This window comes from Sturnira hondurensis, unplaced genomic scaffold (assembly GCF_014824575.4).
Source record: "Sturnira hondurensis isolate 20B ecotype Veracruz unplaced genomic scaffold, ASM1482457v3 Scaffold0006213, whole genome shotgun sequence".
Classification (NCBI taxonomy): Eukaryota; Metazoa; Chordata; class Mammalia; order Chiroptera; family Phyllostomidae; genus Sturnira; species Sturnira hondurensis.
The window spans coordinates 2397897-2410992 of NW_028078844.1; the positions used below are offsets into that span (position 1 = coordinate 2397897).

A 13096-nucleotide genomic window follows, 5' to 3' on the forward strand; every position below is an offset into this window, starting at 1 on the left:
GTTAATAACTATGGGCCATAGGGTACCATCATTTATGCATTTTTTAATTTAGTATATGTCTGCTAAGTGCCTGCTGTTTAGGGAGGAGAGTATAGACAGGGAAGATTGCAAGTTCCATGAAGGCATTTCACCACTGCACAGATTGATTTGCAAACGCTGGACACTGAAGTAAATGTTTATTAAATGAATAAGTGAATGAAGAACTCTAGAAAAATTGTAAAATCAGGCGCTTCATGACTCTTCTTCCTGACCTGCTTCTTTTGGTATTTGTGTCTCAGAGCCACTAATAGCAAGATGTCTTCAAGAAATGCTAACATTGGGCACCCTGCCCCCAACTTCAAAGCTACAGCTGTTATGCTGGATGGTCAGTTCAAAGATACCAGCCTATCTGACTACAGAGGAGAATATGTGGTGTTCTTCTTCTACCCTCTTGACTTTACCTTTGTTTGCCCCACGGATATCATTGCTTTCAGTGATAGGGTGGAAGAATTTAAGAAACTCAACTGCCAAGTGATTGGTGCTTCTATGGATTCTCACTTCTGTCACCTGGCATGGATCAACACACCCAGGAAACAAGGAGGACTGGGATCCGTGAACATTCCCTTGGTGTCAGACCCCAAGCCCACCATTGCTCAGACTATGGGGTCCAAAAGGCTGATGAGGGCATCTCAACGAGGGGCCTCTTTATCATTGACAGAAAAGGTATCCTTCCACAGATCACTGTAAACGACCTTCCTGTTGGCCACTCTTTGGATGAAACTCTCAGACTAGTTAAGGCTTTCGCTGACAAACATGGGGAAGTGTGCCCAGCTGGCTGGAAACTTGGCAGTGATGCCATCAAGCCTGATGTCCAGAAGAGCCAAGAATATTTTTCTAAGCAGAAGTGAGCAATGGGGGCATCATAGGGTCATGGTGGCAGTGTACAGCCATGAGAACAAAACCTCTCTTTTAGTATTGTCATGCTTCAAACACAAGATCTTTGATTTAGGTCAGATGTGGTGTGGGACAAATCAGGCTTTTTCTGCAGCGTTTGGGGAGGCCAGCCTTTCTTTTTCTGGAGGAAATGGCCTGAACTTACGGAGCAGGCCAAAGGATGTGTACAGTAGTGGGGCAATACCTTTTGTGTAGTTTTATTAAACTTAAACTGAGGAGAAAAAAGAAAAATTGTGAAATCATACTTTCTTATCATTTGTGCACATACTAAGCAATATAAATCAAGAGGCATGTTCCTGCTTCTATATAATTCATTAGCTCACATGGATCATTATCCATTTAAAGTCTGACAAAGCAGAAACTTGATGAGGGCAGGGATACATCTTGTCACTGTCACATCTTTTGCCATCCAGGGTTATGGAAGCTTTCTTTCATTGAATTACCATGTGCTAGTAGTTGTAAATGCTTTAATTATATTTATACTTCTAAACCTCTTAAAGATGCTAGCAGGAGGTAGTATAATGATTATCACTTTAAGGGAGAGGAGACTTAGTCCCAGAAAGGCTAGATTATTTGCCAGAGATTATACAGCTAATAAATCACAGAAGCAACATTCAAAGTCAGATAGTTCAGCCCCGGCTGGTGTAGCTCAGTTAATTGAGTGCAGACCTGCGAACCAAAGTATCATGGTTTGATTCCCAGTCAGGGCACATTCCTGGGTTGCAGGCCAGTTCCCAGCAGGGGACTCATGAGATGCAACCATACATTGATATTTCTCTCTTTCTCTCCTTCCCTTCCCCTCTAAAGATAAGTAAATAAAATCTAAAAAAAATATTTAAAAAAATTAAAGAAAACAAAGTCAGATAGTTCAATACCAAATTCCAGCTGTACACCTCTACCATGCCACTTACTAATAAGTGAGTGTCAAATTAAATACAGTGTTAGAATAGGTTAACCTTCAAAATAGAACACTAATGTAGAGTGCTGCATGGCCTCTAAAAGTTACTCAACTCTTCCAGAATTTCTTTATCTATAAAACAAGTAGGCTAGTATTTGGTCTTCAAGGCCCTTTGATTCTATAATTCTATGATTTGGTGATATAATTTAGTTTTTCTTTGTATCATAAAAATCCATCTTGCCGAGTGGGAATCTTGAAATGAAGCTTCTCTCTGATTAATGTGCTTGCTTAAGTCACTTTGTTTTTCCAAAAGATCCCATTGCATAGAACTTGGTTTAGAGATATTTGTGTTAAATAGGATAAAAACTTGCTGTATATTTAAATAGTATCATAACAACAATAAATATTAACTGCATCTACTAGTAATCACATGTTCCAGAGGATTTATGTCTCTCTTTCTTTCCTCTATTTAGGTACTATGCAGGAAGCCTGGAGGCTAAGTCAACAAATAGTGAAACTCTAGGTTTAATTCACACAGCAACGAAAGGGCTAATAAGATCTATTGAAGATGGTGGGATAGATTCTGTGATGGAATGGGAAGTGGATGAAGTGCTCAACTGGACAAATACACTGAACTTTGATGAGTAAATACATTTTGCTGTTCTTGGGGAGCAAGGGCAGGCATCATATTCTTCTAATATTTCTCATTCCCATCCGTGTTGAATGTAGGAATCACAAACATAATTTCTACTCCTCCCCACAAAACAAGTATTTATACTTGTATAGAAAGAAAAAAGAGGAAATGAGGGAGAAAGATATAAGAGGGATGATCTAAAAGTAGAAAAAAGGAAATTAGAGAGGTGTTCTTTATTGTCAGACTTCATACTTATGCCTTAACCTAAATCTGCTTTATTTCTTACTTCAGGATTTAGAGACAAGGCTAAGAACATGAAATAAATAAAACAAAGAATTTTGTTAACTTATAGACCCCGATCTTCCCATGAGACATTAAAAAGTTATAATTTTTAGTGGCATACTATAGCCCTTGGAAAACATTTTTTGAATTTTTTTGTGTGTATGCTGGAAATTTAAAAATATTTAATATAACCATCAGGGAAATTCAGGTTAAAACCACAATGAGGTCTGACTTCAGACAAACTAGGATGGCTGTAATTAGGAAGACAAGGAAATAGAGGAATTGAAACCATTGTATACTATCAGTGGAAATGTACAATGGTGCATCCATTGTCAAAAATAATCTGGCAGTTTCTCAAGTGGTTAAACACGAAGTTGCCATATCAGTATGGATGCACAAGAGAAATGAAAAAACACGTCCATGCAAAAACTTGGACATAAATGTTCATGGCAGCATTATTCATAATATAATAAAAAGGTAGAAATAACCCCAATATTCACCAACTGATGAATGGATAAATAAAAATGTGGTATATTTATACAATGGAATATTATTCTGCAATAAAAAATAATGCTGATGCATATTACAATATTGATGTTTCTACTAAGTGAAAGAACCCAATAAAAAAAAGACCACGCATTATGATTCCATTTATATGAAATGTCCAGAATAGGCAAATCTATAGAGACAGGAAGTAGATTAGTGGTTGCCTAGGATTGGAAGACTTATGAGGGTTGGGAGGCGAGGCTAAGGGCTACAGTTCTTTTCTTTTTTTTTGAGAAATAAAAAAAAAATGATGAAAGATGCACAACTCTGTGAGTACACAAAAAGTCATGAATTATACACTTTAAATGAGTGGATGGTATGGTATGTGAACTATATCTCAAACAGCATTTAAATATATTGAATATTTACCAGCTACAATAATGAATGTGACTATTGTGTGGATGAAAAGGCAGAAAAATTAAAATGAAGATAGTGTAAGTAAAGAAACACAAGAAGGAGGAAGAAATCAGGGAGAGAGATAAGAATATGGGATAGAAAAAATCAACATGTCATTGAACAATAGAACATGAAGAGGATCTAAGGGGAGTGAATCAGAGAAGAGAATAGTGAGAAAAGACAGGAAAGGAAAAAGAATGACTAAAAAAAGAAAAACAAGAAAAAATAAGATATTGATGGGAAAGATATATTAGAAAATAAAAAGGGAAAGACAAAAAGAAATAACTAATTATGCATTGTAGATAGATGCTGTAAATTATTTTGTAATAATAGTAAAAAGAGATTGTTAAGATTCTTTAACTCAGTATCTTCTCCTGACCATAGTATTTGGTTTCTCTATAGACAGAATGTCTGTGATTTTGGGGACACTAAATAAATACAGATAGTAGTAATGATACAGAAAATGACATTCAAAAAATGCACTGTACTTCCAGCCAAGATGGAGGTGTATATAGACACACTGTGCCTCCTGCACAACCAAAATAAAGACAACAATTTAGAAACAAAATAACAACCAGAACTGACAGAAAATTGAACTATATGGAAGTTGGACAACCAAGGAGTTAAAATAGACACATTCATCCAGACCTGTAGGCAGGGTGGAGTCAGGGCAGAGAGGGGTCACAACACAAAAAGCAGTGGCACTGGGCACGCAAGGCACCCGGGTGTGCAAGATGGCAGTGGGCAGACCCTGGGCATGGGGTGGCAATGGGCAGACCTAATGAGGCAGCAATTGTGAAGCGAGGCACTGTGCTCAAGGCAGCTGGCTGACTGGGTGGCAGGCCCACATCCGCGTGCAGATAAACCAGGCAAAACTGGAGAGTGAGACAGACCACACAATCCAGGGTCCCAGTGCTGCAAAATAAAGCCTCAAAACACCAATTGAAAACACCCGTGGGGGTTTGAGGCCCAGGGAAAGACTCCCAGCCTCACAGGAGAGTTCATTGGAGAGACCCACAGGGTCCTAGAACATACACAAGCCCACCCACATGGGAATCAGCACCAGAAGGGCTCAGTTTGCTTGGGGGAAGTGGGGAAAGGGACTGAAATCCAACAGAGAGTGGAGCAAGCACATTGTTCCCTCTCGAACCTCACCCCCACACACAGCAGCACAATCCAGCAACTGTGTTGCTCCTCCCTGGTGAACACCTAAGGCTCTGCCCCTCATTACATAACTGGTGCGATCAGACCCCCCCAAAAAGTGACTCAAACAAAAGGACAGATCAAAGCCCCAGAGCCAACACATCTAAACAACCAAGAGATAGCTAGCCTATCAGATGCACAGTTCAAAGCACTGGTGATCAGGATGCTCACAGAGTTGGTTGAATTTTGTTGCAATTTAGATGAACAAATGAAGGCTATGCTAAGTGAAATGAAGGGAAATGCACAGGGAACCAATAGTGATGGGGACAAACCTGGGACTCAAATTGATGGAGTGGAGAAGGAAGAAAGAAACAACCAAATAGAAAAGAATGAAGAAACAAGAATTCAAAAAATGAGGAGAGGCTTAGGAACCTCCATGACATCTTTAAGCATTCCAACATTTGAATTATAGGGGTACCAGAAGGGAAAGAGGAACAGCAGCAAGTGGAAAACTTATCCAAACAAATAATAAAGGAGAACTTCCCCAATCTGGCAAAGGAAATAGACTTCCAGGAAGTCCAGGAAGCTCAGAGAGTCCGGAAGAAGGTGGACCCAAGGAGGAACACACCAAGGCACATCATAATTACATTACTCCAGATTAAAATGGAGAGAATTAGCCCTAGCTGGTGTAGCTCAGTGGATTGAGCACAGGCCTGCGAACCAGAGGATCACAGTTTGATTCCCAGTCAGGGCACATGCCTGGGTTGCAGGCTGGTTCCCTGCAGGCCAGTTCCCAGCAGGGGATGCATGAAAGGCAACCATACATTGACATTTCTCTCCCTCTCTCTCCTCCCCTCTAAAGATAAATAAATAAAAAATCTTAAAAATAAAATAAAATGGAGAGAATTCTAGAAGCAGCAAGAGATAAGGGGACAATGGCGTACAATGGAGTGCCCATGAGTATCAGCTGATTTCTCAAAAGAAACCTTACAAGCAAGAAGGAGCTGGAAAGAAGTATTCCAAGCCATGCAATGCAAGGACCTATATCTAAGATTGCTCTATCCAATAAAGCTTTCATTTAGAATGGAAGGACAGATAAAGTGCTTCTCAGATAAGGTCAAATTCAAGGAGTTCATCATCACCAAGCCCTTATTATATGAAATGTTAAAGGGACTTATATAAGAAAGAGATGATGAAAATATCAACAGTGAAAGGACAGCAAACTCACAGTTATTAACAACCACACCTAAAACAAAAGCAAACCAAGAGGACAGCTAGATCAGGAGCAGAACCATAGAAATGAAGAACACGTGGAGGGTTAGCAACAGGGGAGTGGGAGGAGGAGAAGGGGGGAGAAGGTACAGAGAATAAGTAGCATAGATGGTAGGTAGAAAATAAACGGGGGAGGGCAAGAATAGTGTGAGAAATGTAGAAGCTAAAGAACTTATGACACATGGACATAAACTAAAGGGGGGGAAATGTGGGTGGGAGAGGGTGTGCAGGGTGGAGGGGGATGAAGGGGGGAATGGGGCAACTGTAATAACATAATCAAATATATTTTTTTAAAAATGCACTGTAATGGAGTACCTTTTAAAAAATTACAAGTATATTTATTTTTTTACATTCAATATTTTGCATTAGTTTCAGGTATACAGATTAGTGGTTAGAAAATTATATACTTTGTGTAATGCTGTACTTCGACTTGTTTTCCCAATTGTAAAAATTGCTGGGTAAAGAATGGAGGAAAAAAGGGAGGGGTTGGTGAGGTTCATTTTGAATGAGCCTCTGAGAGCAGGAGAGAGAATTTTCTCAAGTGACCTTTTGAAATCCTGATTTACCTTTCCCTTATATAGTTGGCTAATTCAAGCAAAGGACCAGCACACTTTAGTGAAAGATTAACCAAAAATTGATACCCAATATTCTGTGTTTCATCACTACTGGAATACAAAAAGAACAATACAATTAAGTTCAAAGAGAGGAAACAGACATCTCAGTCTACTGTCATCCACCATACCCTTCTCTGGTAGGGGATTAAATTTGTGGAAGAAAGGATAAAAACAATAAACCAGTAAGACTTGAAGTGGTTTTTGTAGCATATACTTACGTAGGGTGGGATAGATACACCTAGGTTTGGCCTTGTAGGATTAACTGACAATTTCCAGTTTTTAAAATGGAGATACCTCATGTTTCCAAATTATGTACGATATCTATTAGTTTATTCTCTCACTTAGGCCCTGGGTAACAAACATTTCCAATAGAATTCAGCATGATTATTTGGAAATATTTTAGTAGCATTACTAATCCCAAGCTACTGATTATCTCAGGTAAGATTAAACTTTGCAAAGATTTTCCTTCCCCAGCTGACTGCAGACCTTAGGTATAAGCAAGCACCTTCTTCTCAGTGCATTTGAGGTTTCCACAGTCTTTCCAGTACGTGTTTTGACTGGATTGATGCCACCTTGTTTGATGAGAATTTCAGAGTCTGACATTTTTCTTCAGAAGAATTGGTGGCCACTAATTTTTTGTAGAGTATCCTTCAAAATCTGTGGACAGTTTTCAATAGTCAGACCAACTGAACAGCATTAATGTGTTGACACTGATACAAACCAGGTTTTCCCCCAACAGCTTTCGTGTTAGTCCCTTGTCATGACAGTTGGCTGTTCTCCTGGGGAGAAGCCATGTGCATCCTCTATCAACTGAATACAATATTATTATTATTTTGAAGAACGGATAAAGCCAACTTCACTCTTGTCCTCAAAGACACTGATGAATAGTGTCACAAATTCTGTAGTACTGAGAGATACTTTGCTGCAGGAACTTAGAATGTAAAGCACCCCCACATCACCATCACTGAGTCACCCACAATGCTGTGTGACCACTACTGTTATTGATCTTGTTGGATTTTTAAGGGCATGTTCTCTGTAAGATGTTGCTCTTACAGAATCTTCATAATTTTCAAACTGCAAGTGAATTTTGAAATAATTTGTTAAGTGACCAGCAGCTGGAATATCTTAAATAATTCCTATTATTTAAGATATCCTAAATATGTTCTATTAATTGTGTTGCTATGAGATCTCTGCCTATGTAGTTTCTATATCTGAATCTGTTCCTTTGATTTCTAGGGCACGTAGTTAAGTGGCTTCTCAGGCTAGGCACTTTCCCAGGTGATCAAAATGTTACATTTGTAATCCTAAGGAATTTATTATAGATTTCCCATACATACTATTCTGCAATTATTATCTTAAAATTACAAAAACTTCTTAATGAGAAAGACAAATTAGTTCTATGACATGAGCAGTATAGTAGTGCTATCAGACTCTTTCTTCCATTTGTAAAACTTAGATATTTTTAACAGTTACTGTTGGTATGTCTTTTATGAGAGGTTCTTTTAAAATAATTGTCATAGTATCAGATAAAGCTGGGTCAGTGGTCAGCCTTAATTAAATATGGCATATTTTTATACTCCAGACTGTCAGGTGTCCTTGAAAGTAGAGTGAAAATCTTTCAGCATATAAATCAAATATGTAAATCAGTATATAAATCAAGATGTTTTTGAAGGTGGAATGCAAACCTTTGAGTATATAGATCAAGGAAGCAGGATGACAGACATGCAAGTCTTCATAGTGATCCTGAACAACCACTGAAAGTCTGCCTAAATTTACAGCCAATCCAGATTGCACTGTCTACTATGAGATCCTGGGAAGGGGTTTACATTGCCTGCTCTCATCCTGCATCTTTTAACAGTGACCCAGTAATATCTTATTTAAGGTCATAGAATACAGTTTTGGGAATAATAAGAAGTAGCCGGAACAAAAAAACCCAACTATAGACACAGTACTTTAAATATTTAAATATTGTTGGATAACATATACCTTCCTAAACCAAAAAACAAACAAAAAAACCCCTTCAGGAACACTAAGTTAATTAGAGTAATTCAATGGAATAAATGAGTACTTAGAAAATCATTTTTTGCAGGACAATATTAACCCTCAGCTCCCTTCCAGCACATGCCCTGACCAATTCCTTACCTGACTTCCTGGGTGTAGTTAGAAGAAGCGAGGCTTGGCAAAGAGGACACAGCGCCTCAAATGAAATGGAGTAAGTTACAGGAAACCTGCCTCCTGAAGCATCCCTTCATCTTCATAGCTCATCACACCTTGTTCTTCCCTATTATTCCACCTCTTCTCAGGCTACCCTGGTGTCCCTATTTCAGTCTCTGTTTGGGAAACTGAGGGGGCAGCTGCATTTGTCCTACTTGGCTGCAATCTCTCATGTTGACTGCACTCTGCAAAGGCAGCACCATAGCTCTACTACGATCATAAACCACATGCTTTAAATTTCTGTTAACATGTCAGAGATGGTAGATGTGGCAATCTGGAACCAAGAAGAAAGTTTGTCATAATTGTTTACCCCCTTTTTCCTCTGAGTTTTCAGTCCATACTTTTAATTTAGAAGTTAACTAACATCTTAGTAGGCATTCAACTGAGGACATGACCTGGAAGGAACAGAACAGGATGAGGAGAGGTGTGCTGAGGAAGACCAAAGGGCACTAACCTGGTAGATGTGAGCACAATTTTTATACATTGTCAAACTTCTTGTCCTAGGGTTTGTTTTGGAAGCTTGAGAGCTACACAGAGGTGGGAAAGTAATGAAAATTAAACATTGGACTAGAGAATTTGTTGCCACTAATATAGGATTTCATAGAGAAAGTGGAATTGTAGAAGTAGCCTAATCATGCACTAATGAATTAATTCATTACTTACTAACAAACCAGTTTAATTTAATTTAATGAGTGTCTATATAATGTGCTTAGGTATATTGCCAACTGGAAGGAAATTGCTACAAGCAACTCTTCAGCTAACTTCAAAAGTAGGTGATTTTTAGCAATACTTTATGGGAGATTCTTGTGAACAAATATGATACATTCTACACATGTACACATTTCTTAGCACCTAACATTTCAGTACCCTGTAAAGTATATAGACAGATAAATTTGCCAAGCGATTCTTACGTTATAGCAGCAATTTAAACCAGTATGCCACAAGAAATTTTAAAACATGTGATATCTGACTATTCAGTCAGGAGCACGGACCTCTTTTCCCTTAGACTGTCAAATAAAAAAAATGACAACAGCCAACACAATAGTTGTCCAGTATGAATGAATAAAAATTATACATATTTTTCATCAGATCAGAAATTTTTTTTTAATGTCTCAGAATTTTAGTAGTTTGTGTGCCATTAGATGAAAAAGGCTGAAAATCTTTGCCTTATAAGTAAGACTGTTATTTGGAAATATAACTTTTTTATTTTATATAGGGTTGAATTAAAAACATTTAATTAATCCTTTTCTTTAAAAGTTGCATCTTATGGTTTCAGTAATAATTTTTAATGAGCAAATGTCACTTGGCTAAATAAATGCCTCAAAATGTTAAAAATATTTTAAAAGTTCTATGCCACTCTTGTCCCTCCCATGATCCACAATACCGAGAAACTGAAAATGATGGCATGTTAAAGAAGCAGATCATCATATCCCAGAAATATCAATAACTCTAACATAGCCAGAATCTAATTATGGCGACTGTATAATCTGAGTGTACGAGTTCTGTCCTGCCATCATCCGTGAGCGGCAATAAAGCAGAGAGGTTATGTTGTGGAGTGTAGACTCTGACTGCCTGGGTTTGATTTTCAGCTCTTCTATTTACTGGCTGTGTGATCTTGGGTGGGTTACTAGCTCAGTGTCCTCCTCTGTGAAGTGAGAAAAACAATAGTACCAAGCTCCTAGGTTGTGGTGAAATACTAAGAGGTAAAATGTGTAAACAGCTTAGGCTAGTCCCTGGTACATAATTCATACTGTATAAATGTTAACTATCACTAACTGGAACCTTTCCACGTAGGTCCAGCTCATTGCTACCACAGTCTAGGCTGCCACAGCCTCCAAACTGATGCTCCTCCAGCCCATTCCCCACACAACACATAGTGAGCTTTTACTAATTTAAATCAATGCAGTTAGAATACTTAAACTCCTCTTTAGCAATTACCATGCAGAAGTGCTATCTTAAGTGCTTTATAATAAATAGTAACTCATTTGAGTCAGGTTCTATTATCTGCACTTTACAAATGAGCAAAGAGATGGGTTCTTTGCTCAAGGTCTCACAGGTACTTACTGTGAGGTCCACGATTTGAATTCAGTCAGGCTGGCTCCAGAACCTATGTGCTTAACAATGACTGCTTCTGCTGCCCCTCAAAGTTTTCCACTGTGCCTAGAATAAAATCTTGACTTTGGGACGGCTTTCCACCCTTATCATGTCCACTCTCCCCCATTCACAACCACATCATCACTGAACTCTTACCTGTTCCTCAAACACTCTGCATTTTCAACTTGAGGGTTCAGGGGAGTTGATGAACTTCTACAGAACAGTTTTAGGTAACTATCTCCACTTAAGAGCAGGGAGTTGTCTGTCCTGTTCGCTGCTGAATCCCCAATGTGTAGCATATATTAAGTTTGCAATGACAGGTAAAACAATATAAAGGAATGACAAGTACAAAGATGCAAGCATAGGATATAAAATACTGAGCTAAAAGAGATCACAGGCATACACCTTGGACATATGGCAGGTTTACTTCCCAACCACCTCAATAAAGTATTGCAATAAAGTGAGTCATAATCTTTTTGCCGGTGGGTAGTTTTGACTTCCATTTGGAAAAAAAAAAGCATCTGTGAAGCACAGTAGAGTGAAGTGTGAGAAAACGAGGTCTGCCTGTACTGCCAAATGATGGAAAGATATAGCGTGATAATTGAAAGGAGCACAAGAGCAAGTTAAGTAGTGAGGGTTTGCATTATAGCTGAAGTCAGTGGAAGGTGATACACTGAAGGTGCTGGCGTTGAAGACAGAATGTGTGTCACCTCTTCAAAAAGCACAAAATCTGATTGACATTTGGAAACTTTAGCTCTAGAGAGAACAAACAGGCTTCTAACTAAATGCCAAACTAAATGCTAGGTCCTTTTCTTATGCACCAGTACACTTAATTCTCACTGAGGACACTGGGACTTGCAAGGTAAGCAACTTACTCCAAATTGCACAGCCAGTTAGTAATAGATCAGACTTGAAACCCAAGTCTCATGGAGCCTTTTGCAGAGATGGACAACAAAATATGGTGAGTAAAATGGAATAAAAAATTTTGGGTAGTTATAGCTTCAGTTAAATAGGATATAAAGATAGCTGCTCTAAGAGTGGTGAAAAGGAATGTAGAGCCTGGCATATTGAATTAGCCTTAACACATCTGGCATCTTTGTAAACATTTGTCATTCTTCTCTAGGTTTCAGGTTGGAACAAGAACAGAGAATAAAATACGACTATGCAGCTATATCAGAGAACATGGGAACATCAGAAAATAATTCTTATGAAAAACCAAATGTTACTAGACTAACACCTGATTCCACGTATGGACTATAAATTAAGTCCTCTTTTATTTTTGTGAGCTATAGCCCTTCAAACCCTGAACCCATCAGCTATAATCAAGAGATAGTTTATTCCGACTAGAATGGCTTATATTTTTGGCACAGAGTCTGCTCAAGTGAAAATTAAACAGAAATAGAGCACTGGGCTGGATACAGTGGTCATAGAAAATATAAAAATTATTCCTGGTATTCTGCGAAATTGTAATATTCTAAAAATTACACTTAAATAAAGATATTATACTTAGGTGCAAAACAATATTTAGCTTTTTTTTAAAAGTATCTTTTATTTGGACATTCATGTCAGGCGGAAATCCTTTCCCATTAAAAAAGGAAAAGGAGGGAAAAAAAGATAATTGGGCAGTATAGCAAATTCTCTTTTTATTAGGAAAGCAATAGGCTTACTAGAAGTCCCTGCCCTAGTCAGCTTAGACATCCTTGAACAAAACTGGACCAGTAGGCGCCCTTTGCTAGAGAAGCAAGAAAAATCAAAATCTGGCTTTCAGCTTCCACAGTGGGAGGAAGGGGGACTGGAGATGCCACTTGGTCAAGGAACAGAGTCTATCCCACCCTCCCAGTCTAAGCACCCTCTACTGCTACCCGTCATCACACTGTATCTTTAAAAATCTGTCTATAATCCTAATAGACAAGAATCTATTTCTGGGTTCTTTATCCTGATCCACTGATGTTTGTATCTTGTCATTATAGCAATTCCATCTTCTATTTGTTACTGTCCATTTGGCCCAAGTCTTCCAAACTTTTCTTTCATTTCAAAATAGTTTTGTCTTATTTTAGTCCTTTGATTTCC

At 38.3% G+C, this 13096-nt stretch overlaps 1 protein-coding gene and 1 pseudogene across 1 annotated transcript in view; both read left to right on the forward strand.

Moving 5' to 3' along the window:
- CUNH11orf65 (chromosome unknown C11orf65 homolog) overlaps window positions 1–12804 on the forward strand; it is a 49628-nt gene extending 36824 nt beyond the window's left edge. Inside the window, exons 7-9 of the mRNA XM_037047703.1 lie at window positions 2305–2475; window positions 9646–9701; window positions 12150–12804. Of these exons, the coding sequence (XP_036903598.1) occupies window positions 2305–2475; window positions 9646–9701; window positions 12150–12286 (364 nt within the window). The 3' untranslated portion in view covers window positions 12287–12804. The remainder of the gene's footprint in view (window positions 1–2304; window positions 2476–9645; window positions 9702–12149) is intronic.
- On the forward strand, window positions 230–919 carry LOC118988240 (peroxiredoxin-1-like; annotated as a pseudogene).
- Window positions 12805–13096: the final 292 nt, after the last annotated feature.